This window comes from Eumetopias jubatus, unplaced genomic scaffold, assembly GCF_037043125.1.
Source record: "Eumetopias jubatus isolate StellerSeaLion01/CBP00866 unplaced genomic scaffold, mEumJub1_p1.0 scaffold_10, whole genome shotgun sequence".
Lineage (NCBI taxonomy): Eukaryota > Metazoa > Chordata > Mammalia > Carnivora > Otariidae > Eumetopias > Eumetopias jubatus.
In genome coordinates this window covers 127398236-127420398 of record NW_028274816.1, presented here as the reverse complement: position 1 = coordinate 127420398, position 22163 = coordinate 127398236, and the positions used below count along the sequence as shown (strand labels likewise).

The window sequence follows — 22163 nt, the reverse complement described above, 5'->3', positions numbered from 1 at the left end:
CAGGTGGGAAAAGCCTTGCCTTGGTAGGAAAGTAATAGGAACACTTCATTTTCTGGGACCAAATGAAGTTGCATTCCATGAGGACCTTCTGCTCTGCAGGCAGTAGCAGGCAGTGATCCGTGCATATGAGTGGTTGGGGGATTGCACTGCTGTTGTATGCCAGTGAGGGTAAGGGACCTCTTCCCCTAGGCTGCAGCCTGTGGGGCAAGGAGGAAGCTAAGGGTAGTGGGTACCAAGAAAAGGAATACTGGGTCATTCTAGTTGGGGTTGCTCATCCAGAGATGATTAAAATGTCCAAAATACCATTTTCTAGGATCCTTTCTATTTTCTGTACTCTGTTTTTCTGCACTGCTAAAGTCCCTTCTTCCTTCTGCCTGCACTAACCACAAGTAATCAGTCTGGTGGCTGGGGCTTGGGAGGCAGCAAATAGCCATTTCTGTAATGTCAGCCCTAGAGCAATCACGTGGGCAGGGTATGCCTAACCAGAGAATGGAGTTTTTCAGTTTGCATTCATAACTGGAAATAAAGCACTTTCCTTATTCTCCTCCTGCAGGTCGGTGAGCTGGTAAAGGTTACGAAGATTAATGTGAGTGGTCAGTGGGAAGGGGAGTGTAATGGCAAACGAGGTCACTTCCCATTCACACATGTCCGTCTGCTGGATCAACAGAATCCTGATGAGGACTTCAGCTGAGTATAGCTCAACTAACAGTTTTGCTGACAGATGGGAACAATCTTTTTTTTTTTTTCCCCGATTGTCATCTATACAATTTTCTTACAGATGTCAAAGCAGTCTAGTTTATATAAGCATTCTCTTACCTGTGATCTTTTTTAGACTGAATTACATCTCTAGTCTCATTTACCATATTCAGGGTACGAAACTGGAGGGCTCGTGTGTTAACTTCTGAATTGGCAATTTTAGGTGGTAACAGCCATGCCTGAGTGTATCAGAAGGGATGGATATTTTGCCTGCTTTCCCTCAGGTAGTGCAAATCAACCTGTGGAAAACTGATGGACAGGAGAGGAATATTGCACGCTGCTTACCCTGATTTATTCATTGGTTTTGTTTTCATTTTGAAACGATGCTATCAAATGGCAATAGACTGTTCCCTTCCACCCCCATGAAGTAATCTTGCACCGTGTGAATAGTAAGTACCCAGTGGGATTGCTTTTTCATTTATAGAACATGACCACTGTATGACTCATTCTGACAGTTCAAATCCTGAGATTTCTGAGGACACTACTAGAGGCATTTGTCTTCCTTTCTAGTCAATGCTTCATACTTTTTCTTGGGATTCTTTAAATCCTTGTCATTCTTTTCCCCCAAACCTACAAATAGGTTCATTCTCAAGAAAAGTGTTTCTTTTCATTCCAGATGACAAGCAGGATGTGCAGAGCACTTTATTCAGTGCATAGCTTTAAGCCAGTATTGGATTCACTGAGTGGACACCCAAACTCCTCCCAGCTTTCTGCCTTCCCTCAAGGGGTCATAGTAGGTTCACACTGCTACCACAGCTAAACAGACTCCTGGCTAATGGGATCCAGCAGGGCCATTTCTCCTGAGTGCCTGTATCCTATTAGGGGACTCTTTGAAATTCTTAGCTTCTACTTGCTTAGAGTGGAAGGACCAATCACTTAGACTATTCCATAGATGGTTGTAGGGCCAAATTCTGCCCTTTGCTTTATATGCAACTTGTATAAAAGTCAAGTGAAAATTACATGAGTTTGGGGTAGGGTTAGCGCTTTGAAAAACATTTGAACCAATCATGAATTACTTATGTATTATTCATTTTACATGGCCAGAATAGTGCTTGAAGTGCATTACATTATCAACTGCCTTTATTTTTGGCTCTTTTTCTTTATGTTCCAGTTTAGTTTACAAATCCGTTTAAGTATGGAATGGTTTATATGGGGTCAGGTGCTCCAAAGAATAGACTTCTGAGACCAAAAATGATCTAGGCTATTTAGACTACAATATGAAACCTTCAAAGTTAGTTCCCAGTCTAGGAAGGCACTTACTGGTCTATGGTGTGATATGACCCATAGAAACACCTTATATTTTGCTTTGGGCCTCATTTTAGAAAAGTATCTTTCTAATTGTTTTTACATAGGTTAATGATTAATATGCATTCTTTGAACATACCAAATCATGGTATCCCAGTGACTAGCACAATACCTGGCATAGTCGGTGTGCAGATGTTTGTGTGAGTGAATGAGGGGTGTGCAGAAGCTCTTTATACGGCACAGGGAAGCCAGCTGACACAGGATTACATACTACAAGCAAACTAATGAGTTGACGCTAATTTAATGTATTTTTACCTCACACTAAGGTAATGCTTGATAAAGACATTAATATTCAACTTTTAAAAGTTAGCACAGTGCAATGCATATAGTGGGTGCTCAATGTTAAATGAAAAGATTTGCAATACTAGACTTAATTCCATCTGACTACTCTTAAATTTTCAGTTAGAGCATAGATACTGTAAAATCCAAATCCAAATCCACATTAAAATCTTGTTTTCCTGGAAGTATGACATCTAAAATACTTGTAGAAAAACCTTGTCATAAACTGATTTGAATGTTTGTATTTTCTTTTGCCTTTGACTTTGATATTGGCTTGTAATGTCTCTTTTTGTTATGTAATATTAGTGGAACATTCAACTCTACCCAAATCATAAGAATTTTTCAATGATCAGTTGTCTGAAGGCATTATATGAACTGTTAGGTTGGATTTGGCTGGGTGTGATAGTTGTTGGACCTTAAATAAGTATCTTCCAAAAGCAAATGCTAGAATCCTATTCAAGTGCATATGTACATTGTCACAGAGCAAAGTAAACTGTAATTGGCTGCTATATTTTATATAATCATTTCTGCAAAAGCCCAGTTTTTGGATACTAATATTTGACATGGTTAATTCTTATTAATTTGTTGGAATTGTTTATTGTTAATAATGCAAATAGATAATTTTTAATTATCCTTAAGTAACATTTCACTATTAATGGTTTGAAATGGGTGGTAAGCAAACCAATTTGAAATAAAATATGAACATGTGCCATTGTATTATAACACTATACACTTTCTTGACAGTTAAATTTAAAAAAAAATGTTTTTTTTGTAGCATGTATTGTATATGTTTATAGTATATGTAGTAAATAAAAATATGGCCAAATGTTTGGCTTGGTGATCTTTTGAAGAAAGTAATCTTTGAATATTTTTCACAAAAGAGCTAAATCTTTTATGCTTAGGGAGTAAGAGGTGTGTACATTCAACAGCCTACAAACGATCATATAATCAGATAAAGAAGCAATTATACATAATCTATAGGTACTTACTAAAGATGAGGTTGATCGTTGGTGATATTTTGAAGGGTCTCCAGAAATCATGAAGTAAATTGATTTGAGGCGAATGTAAGAGTGATTATGTCACGATCAGAAAGCTGGAGTAATGTGGACAGAGAACATCAGATTTGTCCAGAAAGGGTTATATGTGGGTGTAAAGAAAATAAGGGTATGGTAGGGGGCTTTATAAAGCAAATGCGAAATTTAAATGTTATATAATAGGTTTTTAGAATGTTAGTGTAGATAATAGTGTAATTTCTCCTTTTTTATGTAAGTAGCACATTTTCAGAATAGATAATTTAGTAAATAAAGGAAAGGTCAAACATAATGTTCTTTCCATCATTTCTCAAAGCATGTGTGTATGTAAAGACACACACAGTGTGACACTATATATACCTAAAAGGTTGACATTATACTCTAGGTTTGTGTCCTACAGGTCGTGAAGTTTTTAAAATGAAAAGGACAGGGGAGCCTGGCTGGCTCACTCAAACCATGCAGTTCTTGACCTTGGGGTCTTGAGTTCAAGCCCTACATTGGGCGTAGGTATTACTTTTAAAAAATGAAATGAAAAGGACAAGCTCTGCCAGTTACTTATACAGTATTCTGCCTTGGCCCCAAAATAAAACATCTCATTACTGCTGTAGACATAGCAGATTGTCAACCCAGAGTTAAATAAAGGAATCTCCTCCAAAGGGAGCCAACTTTGGCATACACAAGCTTAACAGCAAGGTGATTTAAGTATGTTTCAACTTTTTATCGATAAAAATAAAGTGTTAAAATCTTGTTTTAATATGTTGAGTGTTGGGGTTCCTTCACATAACCTTGAGTGCTCATACCGACTCCTGTATTTATCACCCTGATTTTCAGACTAAATTCTATTCCTCTTACAGATATGAAGAGAGAAGCCCCCTCCATAGAAGAAAACGTGAAAATAGGCCTCCTAAGTTTGGCAGGAGGAGGCTAAGTATTTGGACCTCTACTGCCCCATACCCTGAAGATAAAAAGAATGGGTGGAGGCAAACAGGAACTGACTATCGAGAAGTGAGGTTCAGGGGCACCTGGGTGGCTCAGTTGGTTGAGCGACTGCCTTTGGTTCAGGTCATGATCCTGGAGGCCCAGGATCGAGTCCCGCATCGGGCTCCCTGCTCAGCGGGGAGTCTGCTTCTCCCTCAGACCCTCCCCCTTCTCATGCTCTCTCTATCTCATTCTCTCTCTCAAATAAATAAAATCTCTTAAAAAAAAAAAGTGAGGTTCAGGGGCACCTGGGTGGCTCAGTCAGCTGAGCGTCTGTCTCTTAGTTTTGGCTTGGGTCATGATCTTGGAGTTGTGGGATTGAGCCCCACATCAGGCTCTGCACTTAGCGAGAAGTCTGCTTGAAATTCTTGCCCTCTCCCTCTGTCCTCCCCCACCAAATAAATAAATAAAAGTGGGGCGCCTGGGTGGCTCAGTTGGTTAAGTGTCTGCCTTTGGCTCAGGTCATGATCTCGGGGTCCTGAGATCAAGCCCTGCATTGGGCTTCCTGCTCAGTGGGGAATCTGCTTCTCTCTCTCTCTCTCTCTCTCTCTCTCTCTCTCTCTCTCTCTCTCTCTCTCTCTCTCTCCCCCCTCTCCCCCCCTCCCCCCCACCCCTTCCCACCACTTGTTCTCTCTCTTAAATAAATAAAATCTTAAAAGATGAGATTCATAAAAAAGAGCAATGCTTGAGGATCCTCTAGGGATATAGGATGAAAGCAAGCAAAAATGAGCATTCAGGCTGGCTTTTAGTCAAGGGGACGCTCCCAGTATTTCTGTGGTTGTCCTGATTTTTTTAGATTTGAGATCTGCATTAATCCTATAAAAGTGAGCTCTAGAATATTGACTAATGGTCAAAGGTAAACTGACTTGGACAGAATTTTTTCTGTCCTCCCACTTCAAATGGGGACAACTTTGGACATTTAGCTTTCTGGGAGTGGGAGGGAGAATAGTTGTCTATCAGACATGTGGAGGTTGACTTACTCAAAGCCTCCTCTGTTTACTTTGGGCAATTTTTATGGGGTTTCTAGCTTCATTTCAAGCTGGTGACCCAGATGGGCTTCTCCAAGGTTCTGAGTACTAGGCAAGGAAAGTAAAACCCTGAGTTGAGATTAAGATGGGCTCCTCCTCTCTCTCTTAAGCCAGAAAAGTCTGTGAGTGAAAATGAATTTGGTACTATATAAGGGTATAATAACTGTTTGTTGGATACCCTTGGGCTGCCCTAGTGTTCTCCGTGATGCGGATCAAGCTTCCTAGAGTTGCTGTGCTGTTTGTAAGGTTTTCATACTCAGTGCTACCTCCCTCTCCCCCTAGACCTCCACCCTAACTGCAGGGTTCCCATGAGCCCTTAACACTTGGGAGCCCTAACACAAAGTCTTGGCTGGTGTTGCTACAGTGTCTAAAGATTACCTACCGTGGGGTGATAGCAATCTTGACCTCACTCATCATTTTGGAATTCTTTGAGAGAGCATCACAACCTAAGGATACCTGTACTGCCAGAGAAAGGGGCTGTTCTAAATATGAAGTATTTTAGTAAATAAGAAGTACTCCTGTATTATCACCAAAGGGAGAAATAGACTCCATATTTTGCGGGCTCTTTAGCTGTCAGGGCTAACTGGGTGCTTCTGTGACTAGTTTTGACCAGGCTAGAGCAGTTCTAAGTGTGGTAGCTCCTACAGAATAGATCCTTGCCCTTGTGAATCTTACATTCTAGGAGTAGCAGGACAAAATCCACACCCATAACTCCCATGGGGGCCCCTGGTGACTTTCTGAAAGTGTTCTGTCCAGGTCACCAGACACACAGCTTGGTGGGCAGCAGCTTTTTGTGAGTAACCACTTGGAAAAGGCCCCCCTTCCTCTATGTGGACAGCCCCATGCCAGGCTCATGGCTTGACAAGTGCCAACAAGAGTGTGATTTGGGTTACAACCCCTCTTGCCTCCTCAACTGAGTGCCCTTGTCTGGTGCATGACTGTACATGACCATAAATAGCTTTGATTATTCTGTTTAATGTTCCAGTTGCCTGCCCATTTATAGACGTCTCTCTCCCCCGCATCCCCCTCATCACCAAATTCTGTCGGCTCTGCCTCCAAAATATTCCCTTTATGCCTCTGTCACCAACCACCCAAGCAGCCGTCTTCCGTGTGGACCACTGTGACAGCCTCTTCCTGGCCACTCACTTTCCCTCCTCTGTTCATTAGAGAGCAACCAGGATGGCCTTCCTTGGCAGACTTGATCATGGCATTCCCTTGTTTAAAAAAAATCCTTGGGACACCTGGGTGGCTCAGTCGGTTAAGCGTCTGCCTTCAGCTCAGGTCATGATCCCGGGGTCCTGGGATCGAGTCCCGCATCGGGCTCTCTGCTCGGCGGGGAGCCTGCTTCTCCCTCTGCCTCTGCCTCTCTCTCTCTGTCTCTCATGAATAAAATAAAATCTTAAAAAAAAATAAAAAATCCTTTAGTGCTTCCTCTTAATCATACACAGTCTGCATTCCATACAATGGCCTACATGGAAGTGCTCACCTTTTTCTCAGCCTGCCTTTAGTCTCTGCTCCTGGCAGGCTTTCCTTTCAGCTTCTCAGATGAGGGGCGGCTGGCTGGCTCTAGCATGCAACTCTTGATCTTGGGGTCATGAGTTCAAGCCCCATGTTGGGCATAGTGATTACTTAAAGGAGGGGAGCAAATCAGCTGCTCAGATGAAAGCCCTTTGCCCATTCTAAGACCTCCTTCCCCCCGCCCCCAACTCTGATCTACGTCTTGGTTCCAGCTTAAATGTTCCTTCCTCAGAGCTGCCTTCCCTGAATCCCTAAATCTCGTAATCAGTCACATCATTTACCTTCATGGTGCTCATCTCATATTGTGATTATATATTTCTGTGGTAATTACATTCCATCTCTGTTAGACTGTAAGTCCGCTCCAGTAGGGCAGGAGCTACATGTGATTTGTTCATTCCATCTTGAGAGTCCAGCACAGAGCCTGGCTCACAGCAGACAATGCATGTTTATTGAACGAAGAATGTTTCCTTCAGAGTTTTTAGTGCTGGGGAACAGGGACCCAGCCAATTACCTCTCAACTGCTGTCTCTAGTTTTCCTGATCTTGTGTATGCTCAAAGACTGTAGGTTCATTTTAATATGAGAGTAAAACCCATTTAGGAATGTCCTTCTGTTGCAGAAACATGAAATGCTTGTCAAAGCCTAGTCTCAAGGGTTTGGGTCCTTTCCTGTGGCCATGTTCCTTTCCTTTTGCATAGAAGAAGAGGTGACTGGATCACTCAGAGGGGACCTATATTCATAAATGAAGATTATTCACTGGTTGTATCCACTGGTTGTATCTTTATTTTAATTCCAGTGTGAACATACAGTGCTATATTAGTTTCAGGCGTATGATACAGTGATCCAACAGTTCCATACGTTACTCAGTGCTCATCACGACAAGTGTACTCCTGGGGCGCCTGGCTGTCTCAGTCCGGAGAGCATGTGACTCTTGATCTCAGGGTTGTGAGTTCAAGCCCCACATTGAGTGTAGAGATTACTTAAAAAAAAAAAAAGGTGCATTCTTAACCCCCTTTACCCATTTCACCCATCCCTCCACCCTCCTCCCCTCTGGTAACCATCAGTTCTCTATAGTTAAGAGTCGGTTTTTTGGTTTGTCTCTTTCCCCTTTGTTAATTTATTTTGTTTCTGAAATTCTATATAGGAGTGAAATCATACGGTATTTGTCTTTATCTGACTGGCTTATTTTATTTAGCATTATACTCTCCAGTTCCATCCATGTTATTGGGAATGGCAAGATTTCATTTTTTTTTTTTTAAGCATCCCGGCTTTTTTTTTTTTTAAAGATTTTTATTTATTCATGAGAGAGGGAGAGAGAGAGAGAGAGAAGTAGAGGGAGAAGCAGGCTCCCAAGGAGCAGGGAGCCCGATGCGGGACTTGATCCCAGGACCCTGGGATCATGACCTGAGCCGAAGGCAGACACAACCATCTGAGCCACCCAGGCGCCCAACATCCCGACTTTTTTTTAAGTGTCTTTTTTTTTTCTTTGAGAGAAAGGGAGAGAGCGAGGGAGTGTGGGATTGGGGAGGGGCAGAGGGAGAGGGAGAAAGAATCCGAAGCAGACTCCGCACTGAGTGCATAATCTGATGCCAGGTTCTATCTCAGGACCACGAGATCATCACCTGAGCCAAAACCAAGAGTCGGACGGTTAACCCAGTGAGCCACCCAGGCACGCCTGGCTCTTTTTTTTTTTTTTTTTTTTTTTGCGAAGATTCCTTTTTTTTTTTTTTGCGAAGATTCCTTTTTTTTTTAAGATTTTATTTATTTATTTGAGAGAAAGAGAATGAGAGATAGAGAGCATGAGAGGGAAGAGGGTCAGAGGGAGAAGCAGACTCCCCGCCGAGCAGGGAGCCTGATGTGGGACTCGATCCCGGGACTCCAGGATCATGACCTGGGCCGAAAGCAGTCGCTTAACCAACTGAGCCACCCAGGCTCCCTCCTTTTTTTTTTTTTATGACAATAATACTCCTGTGTGTGTGCTGTATCTCACATCTTTATCCATTCATCAATCGATAGAAACTTGCTTGGGTTGCTTCCATAGTTTGGGGCTATTGTAAATAATGCTGTAGTAAACCTAGGGGTGCATATATCTCTTTGAATTAGTGTTTTTGTATTCTTTGGGTAAATACCCAGTAGGGCAATTACTGGATCATAGGGTAGTGCCATTTTTAACTTTCTGAGGAAACTCCAAAAGGTTTTCCGTAATGGCTGCACCAGTTTGCATTCCCACCAACAGTGCATAAGGGTTCCTCACTAGTTGTCTTATTTTTAATTTCTAGTTTTCGCAGTACTTTTTTTTTTTTCCTTTTTAAAAAGAATTTATTTATTTGACACAGAGAGTGCAGAAGCAGGTGAAGCGGCAGGCAGAGGGAGAGGGAGAAGTAACCACTGAGCAGGGAGCCCGATGTGGGGCTCAATCCCGGGACCCTGGGATCATGACCTGAGCTGAAAGACGCTTGACTGAGCCACTCAGGTGTCCTTAGCAATACTTTCAAAAAGACCAACCCCATTACCAACAATGTCAAGATTACGTCCAAATTATTTTGTCCTAAAATGCCGATTGTAATGGAAGTAGCTTAATATATCCTGGACACTATTCAAAGTAATTCTTACCTTGCCATTTGGGTCTCAGTAACATAAACCTCAGAGGCAGCAAGTCAAGAATGCAGCTAGAAGGGGCAAGGTCCTTGTGAATTCTTTCTGTAAATTATAGTAAAGGGCATGACCCCATTCTAGTATCAAGGTGGGTTGGAAATAAAGAGAAAATTGGCCTGAGTCGGGGGCCCAAATCCTTTTAGGAGCCTTGTGATATAACAAGAAAGAAAGAGAAAGCCAGATTCCCATCCCAAAAAAGAAAGTAACAAGAGGAAGTGGTTTATTTAAATTCTTTGGCCACATCTTTCCTTCCAGTAGAATCGAGTTCTTCCTCTACTTTCACTTTTTCCTTTGAATAAAAAATTGCCCCCGTTTCTCATTTCCCATGTTAGGCATGCCTGTGGGATTAGGTTTATGTTTGAACCAGCTAGTTGCTTCTTGTTTCTTAACAAGTTCTGCCATATGATCAAGGGCAGTCTTCTTGTTGTCATGACGACCGTCATTTACATAAGCAAGAACTGGGGGGAACACTGTTGTTTGGAATGGGATTTGTGGTAAATTTCATCGTAATGGAAAGATAAAGCACTGACTTGGGCTAGCAGCTAGAATTGGAACAACAGAGCAGACTTCCTATTCCTTTTAGTGAGATCTATTTTGATGGGTACCACTTTTGGCTACCGTAAGTACTGCCATACCTGGAAAAAAAAAAGGAAAGAATGTGATCATCTTTAATCACATTTTCAGTAGCAATCAGGATGTTGTGTGTTTGTGGGAGGGGGAGAGAGGCCTGTTCTTCTAAAGCAAAGGTTATTGATCCAGAATCTTTTGACCCCTAGGGGATCCGGAGATAGACCTCATAAGGGGTATGGCAGAGATTACTCGTTCAAGTCCATGTTCTCTTCTGTGCACACTGCCTGACTCCCTTGCTGTTATGTACGACCATGTGATTGAGATTGAGTTCAGCCAATGGACTGTGTGCAGGAGTGCCTGCATCCCTTTCAGGCCTGGCTTATAGAAACCTCCTGCAGGTGCTCCTTCATGTTCTCTGTTCCCATCAGGCTGGAATGGAGCTGACACCAGGGCAGAGACTTCATCCACCCGACCCCTAAATGATTGCATGAAGAAGGGCCTTTCTTCTTAGTTACAAGCTAGATAGCAAGAAATAAACTTACGTTCAACTGGTATATGGGGGCACCTGGCTGGCTCAGTTGGTGGAGCACATGACTCGATCTCAGGGTTGTAAGTTTGAGCCCCATATTGGGAGTAGTGATTACTTAAAAATAAAGTCTTTAAAAGTGTTTTAAATAAATTTTAAAAATCTTAAAAAAAAACACTATGTTTTGAGGTCAAATAGTTGCAGCAGTTAACCCACTCTAATACAAAGGAGTTGAATTGGATAGGCGAGAGGCTAACCGACTGGAAGAGGTTATGACCGTGTGACACCAAAGCTTTGTAGAAATTAGTAAGATGCTAGAATCACCTCAGAGAGCCAACAATTTCGTAGTGTAAGTATGTCCCATGTAATATCTGAAATTGAAATTAAACTGAGTATCCTGTGTTTTTATTTGCTAAACCTGGCATTTCTATCCCTGGCTGCCCTTTAGAGAAGTACTGCTGTGCGCTGCCGCTCTTTCCTCCAAGGGTACTGCCTTCCTTCTGAAGCATAAACAGTCCACACCTGGACATCTGGGGCCAATCTGCTGATTCTGTCCCTCATACTCTTGTCATCTTGCTAATTGCCCCAAGTATAAGTCCCCCCGTCACCTCTCATTTTGTTCCTGGCATCCTCAAGCTGCACTGGGTCTTCTCTGAACGTATGGAGCCCCATTTTGGACTTTACTCCATCTTTGAAGCTCTTGTCATCTGATTATGCTCCCTACCCAGTTTACGGTCATCAACCAACCTCCCTCTCATTTATGAAAGATTTTGACATCTGGTTTACAGTGTCTCTTCACTCAAGGCCTGCTATCATCTGGGGTGACCCATCCATTACCTTGGCCTCTCTCTCTCTCTTTTTTTTTTTTTTGTCCACTTAAAATCCATTATCTTGTACTCTTACATCCTGGAATCTTAAACATTTTACTCTGACCTCTACCTTCTAGGCCTCCAGTTCTTTCACTTTTCCCAAAGCCCTTCTTTCATTTCAAGGATTCCTCTAGTCCCTAAATTTCTCAACCATCAGCCATCTCCTATCCTTTTATTTTTCTAAGTTAGATAACGAGCAAATATATAAAATATTGTCATGTCTTAGATATATCTAACTGCCTGCTAGACCTCTCCATTTGGATGTCCGGAAGTCACCACATATTCCAAACTGAATTCATCATCTCTTGCCTTTTCTTCCTCCCTCCCTTCCTTCCTTCCTTAGATTTTAAGTAACCTCCACACCCAATGTGGGCCTCAAACTTACAAGCCTGAGATCAAGAATCGCATGCTCTACTGACTGAGCCAGCCAGGTGCCCCTTCACTTCCCCTATCTGCTCCTCATCCACATTCCCTATCTCAGTTCTGTCCCCATTTGGCCAACCCCAAAACCTGGGACCATCCTTTATTCCCACCTCTCGTTCATCATCCCATTTCCAGTCGTTTACCAAATCTAAACTCCTAAGCATCTATAAAATCAATCCACTTAACTTCATCCCCACTACTGCTACCTTAGTTCAAACTGCCAACTTCTCTCATCTAGACGACCTCAATAGCCACCTAACTGGTCTCCTGCTTCTGGTCTCAGCCCTTCCAGTCCCTCTGTCACATTGCAGTCCTAGTGAGCTTTCTTTTCTTTCTTTTTTTTTTTTTAAGATTTTATTTTTGCGAAAGAGAGAGAAAGCACAGGTGGGGGGAGGGGCAGAGAGAGAAGCAGGCTCCCCGCTGAGCAGGGAGCCTACTGTGGGACTCAATCCCAGGACCCCGGGATCATGACCTGAGCCGAAGGCAGACGCTTAACTGACTGAGCCACCCAGGCGCCCCTAGTGAGCTTTCTATAATTCATACTATATTTGATTACATTCTCCTGCAGCAGATTAGATAGAAGCTCTTTTATGTTCCAGTTCCTGCTTCTCTCTCCAGCCTTAGCTTTCCTTGCTCTCCCTCCTGTACTCTGGGCTCTAGCCACACCGAATTTCTTGACGTTTCTTTACCTGACCCGCCTACTTGCCCCTCTAGGCTTTTGTTTACAGTCTGTACCTCTATCTGACTCACCTTCTCTCTCACCTTCAATTACCAGTCTTATCTGACACTCTAATTTGGGTTAGATGTCTGTCCCGTGTCCTTTGTTGGCAATATGTGCTTACCATTGTAACATCACACTGAACTGAAATTACCTGTACATGTCTGTCACCAGACCAAGATTGCTCATTGGTTTATTTCCAATTCCCAGCTCTGCTTGAACACACAGTAGATACCCAGGGTATGTATTTTTGACAAAAAAAAAAAAAAAGATAGGCTAGATATCATCAAAAGCCAAGTGGGAGCAGTGCGTAGTAATAATCCTAGGGACATAAGAAAGTTACTGTGTCAGGGCTCCTGGCTGGCTCAGTCGGAAGAGCATACGACTCTTGATATTTGGGTCATGAGTTTGAGCCCCATGTTGGGTGTAGAGATTGCTTAAATAAATAAATATTTAAAAAAAGGAAAGAGAAAGTTACCGTATCAGCTTTTGCTGCAAAATAAACCATGTCAGTACTTAGTGGCTTAAAACAATAATCATTGGGGCGTCTGGCTGGCTCAGTCGGTAGAGTGTGTGACTCTTGATCTCTGGGTAGTAAGTTTGAGCCCCATGTTGGATAGAGATTACTTAAAAAATTAAAAAAAAACACAGAACCACAAAAATTTATCTTACAGTTCTGCAGCTTAGCAATTTGGGTTGGCTCAGCTGGACTGTTCTTGTCTACTTAGCTTCTGATTGTGGGCTGGCTGGTCTTGGATGGCCCTCAGCTGACACAGTTTATCTCTGCTTCATGTGATCTCCCATCCAACAGTAGAGTAGCCTGGACTGGTTTGCATGGCTATTGACAGAGTTCCAAAAGAACAGGCAGAATCACACAGAGCCTCTTAAGACCTGGCCTTAACTGGCACAATGCCAATTCCACTGCATTCTGTTGATCAAAGTGAGTCTCGGGCGCCTGGGTGGCTCAGTCGTTAAGCGTCTGCCTTCAGCTCAGGTCATGATCCCAGGGTCCTGGGATCGAGTCCCACATCGGGCTCCCCGCTCGGCGGGAAGCCTGCTTCTCCCTCTGCCACTCCCCCTGCTTGTGTTCCTTCTCTCAATGTGTCTCTCTCTGTCAAATAAATAAAATCTTAAAAAAAAAAAGTGAGTCTCAAGGCCAACCAGGATTCAAGGATTGAGGAAATAGACTCCACCTCTTGATGGGATGAGCTGTAAAGTCATATTGCAAAGGGGAGCAGATATAGGAAGAGGTAAGGATTGTGGCAATTTTTGCAATCTACAGAAGATACCCCATAAAATAAACTATTTGACTAAAATGTATAAAGAAGCACAAATTACTAGGAAGCAACCTAGTGATGACTAGACAAGTCAATACGCAAATATTTATAGTTTTTCTTTTTTTATCATTTTTAGGTAGGCTCCAAGTGCAACATGGGGTTCGAAGTCATGACCCTGAGATCAAGAGTTGCATGTTCTATAGACTGAGCCAGGCGGGTGCCCTATAGTTTCTCTTTATTTTATTTAATAACTTGACTATTTTGCATGTGCAAGCATGATTTTTAATTTATTTTATTTTTTTAAGTTATCTCTACACCCAACATGGGACTTGATTGAACTCATGACCCAGAGAGGAAGAGTTGCATGCTCTACCCACCGAGCCAGCCTGGCGCCCCAACCATGATTTTCAGCACCTGCCAAAGTAGGTGTTTGGAACTGGGACTTGGGGACTGAGAGAAAAGGCACATGGGAAGAGATTACTGAGAATGGAAAGACTCTGACAGCAAGGTTCTTCTTTTTTTTTTAAGATTTTATTTATTTATTTGAGAGAGAGAGAATGAGAGACAGAGAGCACAAGAGGGAAGCGGGTCAGAGGGAGAAGCAGACCCCCCCGCCAAGCAGGGAGTCCGACGCGGGACTCGATCCCGGGACTCCAGGATCATGACCCAAGCCGAAGGCAGTCGCCCAACCGACTGAGCCACCCGGGTGCCCATGACAGCAAGCTTCTTAAGGTCAGGGTTGTGTCCAGTTTATTCACTTATCTGTAGCACCTCACATGATTACCACATGGAAAACAGTAAGTATTTGTTAATGACATAGGAAACCTCTATTTACTATCATAAAGGAGAACTAAGTGTCTAGTCTTACTAGCAGAGCTTGTGTTTGTGGTTATAGAGGTGATGCCCTAACCAAGGACGCGTGGGGTACGGAGGAAGGGGGTTGAAATCCAGCCTGAGCTTTGCTGGCCAAGACTCAGGCCTGGTTCCTGGCTTTACCTGCCTGCAGGGGGCATAGTTTTAAATTCAACCAGCCCCCTTTAGCTTGCTAAGCAGCGAGCCTCTAAGACTGTGGGTTGGAGGGGCACCGATTTTATAAAGCTCACAGCGGTTCCCTATGGGCTGGCAAAGCCCTGATAATCTAGGGGAGTAGAGAACGGGTTCCTGAGGAACACAAGATGGCACAAAATGCACAAAGCAAGAAAATTAAGCATAAACCTAGAGACACTCTTCTTAAAAATTGATTAACGTAAATGAGGGATTGAGAGAAATAGGAGCAAGGAGAAAAAAAGGTAGAGTGCAGTTAATATGTCTGAATCCAAAGGAGAAACCAACCAAGAGTTAACAGGGAGACCAAAACAGCGGGGCACACAAAACATGATTTGTTTCTGTAAAGCGCAAATCTATGAGACAGAAAATAGATTAATGGCTGCATGGGGCTGGGAGTAGGAATGGGGATTGACTGTAAATGGGCTCAAAGTTTCATTTTAGTGTGATGGAAATGTTCTAAAATTAGATTGCGGCAACGTGTATATAACCCTTATGCTTAAAACAGGTGGCTTCATGGTGTGTAAATTATATCTCAATAAAGTTATTTAAAAATATTTGTCTCAAAAAATAAATAAAAATAAATAAATAATAAAAATATTTGTCTCGGCAAGAAATAACAAGTGTTGGGGTGCCCGGCCGGTCAGTTGGTAGAGCATGCCACTCTTGATCCTGGGGTCGTGAGTTGAGGTCACGAGTCCCATGTTGGATGTAGAGATTACTTAAAAATAAATAAATAGGGGTGCCTGGGTGGCTCAGTCGTTAAGCATCTGCCTTCGGCTCAGGTCATGATCCCAGGGTGCTGGGATCGAGCCCCGCGTCGGGCTCCCTGCTCGGCGGGAAGCCTGCTTCTCCCTCTCCCACTCCCCCTGTGTTCCCTCTCTCGCTGTGTCTCTCTCTGTCAAATAAATAAATAAAATCTTAAAAATAAATAAATAAATAAAATCTTAAGAAAAAAAGAAAAAGTGTTGGTGAAGATGTGAAAAAAAGGAACCTTGGTGCACTCTTCGTTGGAATGTAAATTGGTGCAGCCACTGTGGAATACAGTATGGAGTTTCCTCAGAAAAATTAAAAATAGGGGCGCCTGGGTGGCTTAGTCGTTGAGCGTCTGTCTTCGGCTCGGGTCATGATCCCAGAGTCTTGGGATTGAGCCCCACATCGGGCTCCCTGCTCGGCGGGAAGCCTGCTTCTCCCTCTCCCACTCCCCCTGCTTGTGTTCCCTCTCTCGCTGTGTCTCTCTCTGTCAAATAAATAAATAAAATCTTCTTAAAGAAATAGATGAATAGGGATGCCTGGGTGGCTCAGATGGTTAAGCATCTGCCTTCGGCTCAGGTCATGATCCCAGGGTCCTGGGATTGAGTCCCGCATCGGGCTCCCTGCTCCTTGGGAGCCTGCTTCTCCCTCTGCCTCTCTCTCTCTCTCTCTGTCTCTCATGAATAAATAAATAAAATCTTAAAAAAAAAAAGAAATAGATGAATTGGGGCGCCTGGGTGGCTCAGTTGGTTGAGCGACTGCCTTCGGCTCAGGTCATGATCCTGGAGTCCCGGGATCAAGTCCCACATCGGGCTCCCTGCTCAGCGGGGAGTCTACTTCTCCCTCGGACCTTCCCCTCTTTCATGCTCTCTCTCTCTTATTCTCTCTCTCAAATAAATAAATAAAGTCTTTAAAAAAAAGAAATAGATGAATGGATAAAGAAGATGTGGTATGTAAATATATATATAGTGGAATATTACTCAGCCATAAAAAAGAATGAGATCTTGACATTTGTGACAACATGGATGGACCTAAAGAGTATTATGCTAAGGGAAATAAGTGAGACAGAGAAAGACAAATAGCATATGATTGTACTCTAAAAAACAAATCAACAAGGGGCGCCTGGGTGGCTCAGTTGTTAAGCGTCTGCCTTCGGCTCAGGTCGTGGTCCCGGGATCCTGGGATCGAGCCCCGCATTGGGCTCCCCGCTTCGCGGGAAACCTGCTTCTCCCTCTCCACTCCCCTGCTTGTGTTCCCTCTCTCGCTGTCTCTAATACATTTTTTTTAAAAATTAAAAAAAAAACCAACAAATCAACAAAAAAACCAAACAGACTCTTAAATACAGAAAACAAACTGGTAGTTGCCAACGGGAGATGAGTGGGGACAGAATAGGTGAAGGGGACTAGGAGATACAAATTTCCAGTAATAAAAGAAATAAATCATGATAATGGAAAGTACAGCATAGGAAATATAGTAAATAATGTAATAACATTGAATGGTGACAGATGGTGACCACATTTACCGTGAGCACTGAATGATGTGTTGCCAAATCCCCATGTTGTACACCTGAAAGTAACATGACATTGTATATTGCATAATATATTTCAATAGGACAGAAAATTAAAAAAAACCATTGTTCTGAGTATAATAAAATTATTATTTGTCTCTTGTCAGTGTTAACCACACTAAAAGTGAACAAGACATTGAGTGTATCTGATGGATACAACAGGAAGCACCACCTCTAAGGCATTAAAATAAAAATAAAAGAATTGAACCTGACTCTAATCCAGCTATCAGTTTACAGGAAATATGAGAAATACAGGAACAAGTTAAATAACACCATAAGGAAGTGAAGAAACAGGGCGCCTGGGTGGCTCAGTTGGTTAAGCGACTGCCTTCGGCTCGGGTCATGATCCTGGAGTCCCGGGATTGTGTCCTGCATCAGGCTCCCTGCTCAGCAGGGAGTCTGCTTCTCCCTCTGACCCTCCCCCCTCTCATGCTCTCTCTCTCTAGCTCTTTCTCTCTGTCAAATAAATAAATAAATAAATCTTTAAAAAAAAAGGAAGTGAAGAAACAAATCCAGGATGTGAGATATTCTACAAGACAAATGGCCCAGTTTCTTCTCAAATAAATGGTATGAAAAAGAAAAGGGACAGGAAGGAAGATCTGTTATGGATAAAAAGAGACTTAAGAGCCCTATCAAGTGATATATTTTGTGAGTTTAGTTTGTATCCTGATTCGGGTAAACCAATTGGGAAAAAAAACCATTTGGGACAACCATGGGAAATTGAACATGGGCTGAATATTAGATGATATTAGAAAATAGGAGCACCTGGGTGGCTCAGCCAAGTGTCCAACTCTTGGTTTCGGCTCAGGTCATGATCTTGGGGTCGTGAGATTGAGCCCTGCATCGGGCTCCATGCTCAGTGCGGAGTCTGCTTCTCCTCCTCCCTCTGCCACTCCCCCCTGTTTGTGCCCTCTCTCTCTCTCTCAAATAAATAAAATCCTAAAAAAATAAATAAAAATGAATGAATGAATAAATGTTAATCTTGTTGGGTCTAATAATGATATTGTGGCTATATTAACAAAATTTGTTAGTGATACTGTGCGATACAAAACAATGGTCCTCCAAAGATGTCCACATCTTAATCCCTAGAACCTGTGAATATGTTACTTTACATGGCAAAAGGGATTTTGCAGTTGTGAATAAGGGTGTTGACATGGGAAGATTATTCTGGATTACCTGGTAGTTCCAATGCGATCACAAATATCTTTGTAAATAGGGATGAAAGATGAGTCAGAGTCAGAAAAGGAGACATGACAATGGAACCAGAGGTTCCAAGAAGGCACCTTGAAGATGGAGGAAGGGGCAATAAGCCCAGTAACACAGGCTGACTCTAGAAGTTGAAAATGTCAAGAACATAGATTCACCCCCAGAGCCTCCAGAAGGAACACAGCCCTGATGACACCTGGATTTTAGCACTTCTTTATCCCCCCAAACTATAATATATTTGTGTTGTTTTAAGTCACAAAATCTGTTGTAATTTCTTACAGTAGTAATAGGAAAACATTACAGATATCTTCATGAATACAGCCTTTGGTTCAACCAAATTATTTTTAGCCTAAATTCCCAGGAGTAGGTTTACTGGGTCATGGCTATCACCACATTTGAATGTTTTGCTTTCCAAAGGGTGTTTACCCATTATCCACACGGCCAGCAGAGTAACCTGGAAAGCATGGATCACCATTCGATTTTTTTTCATCATTCAACTTAAAAAAAATAATTTAGTAAATTTAAAAGTACATCTTGGGGCGCTTGGCTGGCTCACTCCGTAGAGCATGTGACTTGATCTTGGGATTGTGAGTTTGAGCCCCACATTAGGTATAGAGATTCCTTAAAAAAAATCTTAGGGTTGCCTGAGTGGCTCAGTTGGTTAGACGTCTGACTTTTGATTTCATCTAAGATCATGATCTCAGGATCATGAGAATGAGCCCCGCATTGAGCTTCACGCTCAGTGTAGAGTCAGCTTGTCCCTTTCCCTCCCCATCTGCCCCTCTGCCCACTCTCAAGAACGCTCTCTCTCTCTCTCGCAAATATATAAATAAAATATTTAGAAACAAAATAAAATCTTAAAAAAGTGGTTAAGATGGCTCAACTACAATAAAAAATTTTTAATAAAAAAATAAAACGAAGTTCTAAAAATAAAAAAGGTTAAGATGATAAATTTTTTGTGTATTTTACCATAGTTAAACATTTTTTTAAAAGATTTTATTTATTTATTTGACAGAGAGAGACACAGCGAGAGAGGGAACACAAGCAGGGGGAGTGGGAGCTTCCCGCAGAGCAGGGAGCCCGATGCGGGGCTCGATCCCAGGGCCCCGGAGTCATGAACTGAGCTGAAGGCAGACGGTCAACGACTGAGCCACCCAGGCGCCCCCATAGTTAAAATATTTTTAAAATTTTAATTTAAAAATTAATTTTTCAAAAAGTATATCTCAGGCACTTTAATTGTATATTTTTATTACCAGTGAGAATGAATATATTTCCATTTATTTACCCCTTGAATTTTCTCAAGTATGAATCAGCAGGTTATACCCTTTTTCTATTTTATTTATTGGATTTACTATTTAAAGATTTGTTTATTTAAGAGAGAGAGAGAGAGAGAAGGTACACGTGCAAACTTTGGGGGGAGGGGCAGAGGGAGAGGGAGAGAAAGTCTCCTAAGCCAGCTCCACGCTGAGCACGGAGCCCCATGCAGGGCTTGATCCCACAACCCTGAGATCACGACCTGAGCTGAAATCTAGAGTCAGACACTTAACTGCCTGTGCCAGGATTTACTATTTATTCAAATAGTCAGTTTTTACTTTCAATGCTAAAAAAACCTTCTTCCAGGGATCTGAGTTATTTGACTATTTTATACTAGTATTTCTCTAAGTTGATTCTTTTTTTTTTTAAAGATTTTATTTATTTGACAAAGAGAGAGAGCACAAGCGGAGGGAGAAGCAGACAGAGGGAGAGGGAGAAGCAGGCTCCTTGGGATCACGATGTGGGGCTCAGTCCCAGGACCCTGGGATCCTGAGCTGAAGGCAAATGCTTAACTGACCGGCCCCCCTCTGTAAGTTGATTCTTAACCTTACTTCATCAAATTTAAAAACCAGTTGGTGAGTGGCATAAAGTGTAGACCTAACTTCTCTCTCTAATTTACTATTGTCCTCAAGCCACTTATTAGATAAACTTTCCTTCTTCCTAAGTCATGGACTCTTAAGAGATTTGGAAGTGATGGGTTTTACTAGTGATTTCGAGAATGGCAGACTCTTGTTTGGGATTAGCCACAAAAGCAGAAGGATGCAGATGTGGTGGATTGCTCTTATGCCCAAGCCTTTCCTTGGCATCTGACAGGAGCATTGAGGAGAGATGGCAGGATGGAGGGGAGGGGCCTGGGGAGCCATCTGTACTCCCATCTTTTGACACAATATAAACGTGGGTATTTTCCTGTGGGTCAAATGAACAAGATAGGAAGTTGCTGGGCCTAACCCACTTGCCTATAACCTACCAAGAGGGGAAGCCCTTCAGAACCCTCCCAACAAATTTACACAGGTGTCCCCAAGCAAGCTAGCCACTGGCTGCCTGCCATATATATATAACTAAGGAGAAGTTATCCCAGCAATGTAAATATGAGTCCATATTAGAAGCTCTATTAATATAATTTACCATGCTTACTCATTAAAGAAAAATAGTTCATAAAAATAGAGCCCCAAAAGCATCCAGTAAAAAGTTAACACCCTTTAAAAAAAAATTCTTTAGTCTCTATACCCAGTGTGAGGCTCGAACTCACAACCCCAAGCTCAAGAGCCACGGGCTCTACTGACTGAGCCAGCCAGGTGCCCCAACACTCATTTTTTTAAACTCGTTTTTTTTTTTTTCCACGTAGACTGCTCGTTTATTAGCACTGGTGCTGCGGCATAACGGTTTCCAGTGAAGATGCTGAGCGGCGTGGAGGTGGCAGAACAAGGTGAGGCTCAGATGGGTGAGTGGCGGGCTCCTATTTCTTCCAGTCGTTCTCATTGTTGTCCCACTTGGCTGAGAAGCCCTGAATCGGGCGGACCTTCATGTCGAGCATCCTCTTGGTCTGCTTGGCCACTCACTCATCTTCTAAGGTGCGCATAGTGCTTCTCCCAAATCAGAATGAGAGCGGTGAAGCCCAGAACTTCTGTGGTGCCCACAACCATCTTCTACTCGTTCGTGCTCCTGTTCATTCCAGCAAAGCTCTCGTTGAACTGGACGCGGTAAAATCAACCTTCTCATCAGTGGAGAGGCTGCTCCAGGGAGCCTTCTCCTTCTATTCAAGGCCTTCAGGCTGGCAGAGAGGTTCTCGACGGGGGCCACATCGGGCGGGGGATAGTCACAGACTATCTGTCCCCTGGACAGAACTCGGGAGAGCATAGTCCTTGCTCTTCACGATGCTTGCATGTGCTCGTACACACACTGAGGTGGAAATTGCTCGCTTGCCAACTAGGCTAAACACTCTGGCAGCCAACATTTAGCCGCTGCCCTCTGCCCACCGTGACCAGAAGAGTTAAACTCATTTTTGGATAAACATTCTTACCAAATTAGAAATAGAAGGATCTCTTTAACTTGATTAAACAAACAAACAAGGGCGCCTGGGTGGCTCAGATGGTTAAGCATCTGCCTTTGGCTCAGGTCATGATCCCAGGGTCCTGGGATCGAGTCCCGCATCGGGCTCCCTGCTCCTTGGGAGCCTGCTTCTCCCTCTGCTTCTCTCTCTCTCTCTCCCTCTGTCTCTCATGAATAAATAAATAAACTCTTAAAAAAAATAAAAAAATAAAAAAACAAACAAGCGAACAAACAAAAACTAGGGGCGCCTGGGTGTCTCAGTCGGTTAAGTGTCCTACTCTTGATCTCAACTCAGTTCT

General features: G+C 42.7%; 1 protein-coding gene and 1 pseudogene across 3 annotated transcripts in view; one reads left to right on the top strand and one right to left on the bottom strand.

Annotated features, from left to right (window-relative positions):
* CRK (CRK proto-oncogene, adaptor protein) overlaps window positions 1-21876 on the top strand; it is a 44719-nt gene extending 22843 nt beyond the window's left edge. The window contains exons 3-4 of one of the 3 annotated variants that reach the window (XR_003610289.2): window positions 554-1145; window positions 21161-21876. Coding sequence is in view for 1 of the 3 variants with exons in the window: in XM_028109236.2 (XP_027965037.1) it covers window positions 554-691 (138 nt within the window). In the remaining 2 variants the exon portion in view is untranslated. Of the gene's footprint in view, window positions 1-553; window positions 4126-4225; window positions 4307-21160 lie in introns of those variants that run through there. The other 2 variants (XR_003610288.2, XM_028109236.2) reach the window with 2 other exon arrangements.
* Window positions 21272-21769, bottom strand: LOC114213903 (cytochrome c oxidase subunit 4 isoform 1, mitochondrial pseudogene; annotated as a pseudogene).
* Window positions 21877-22163: the final 287 nt, after the last annotated feature.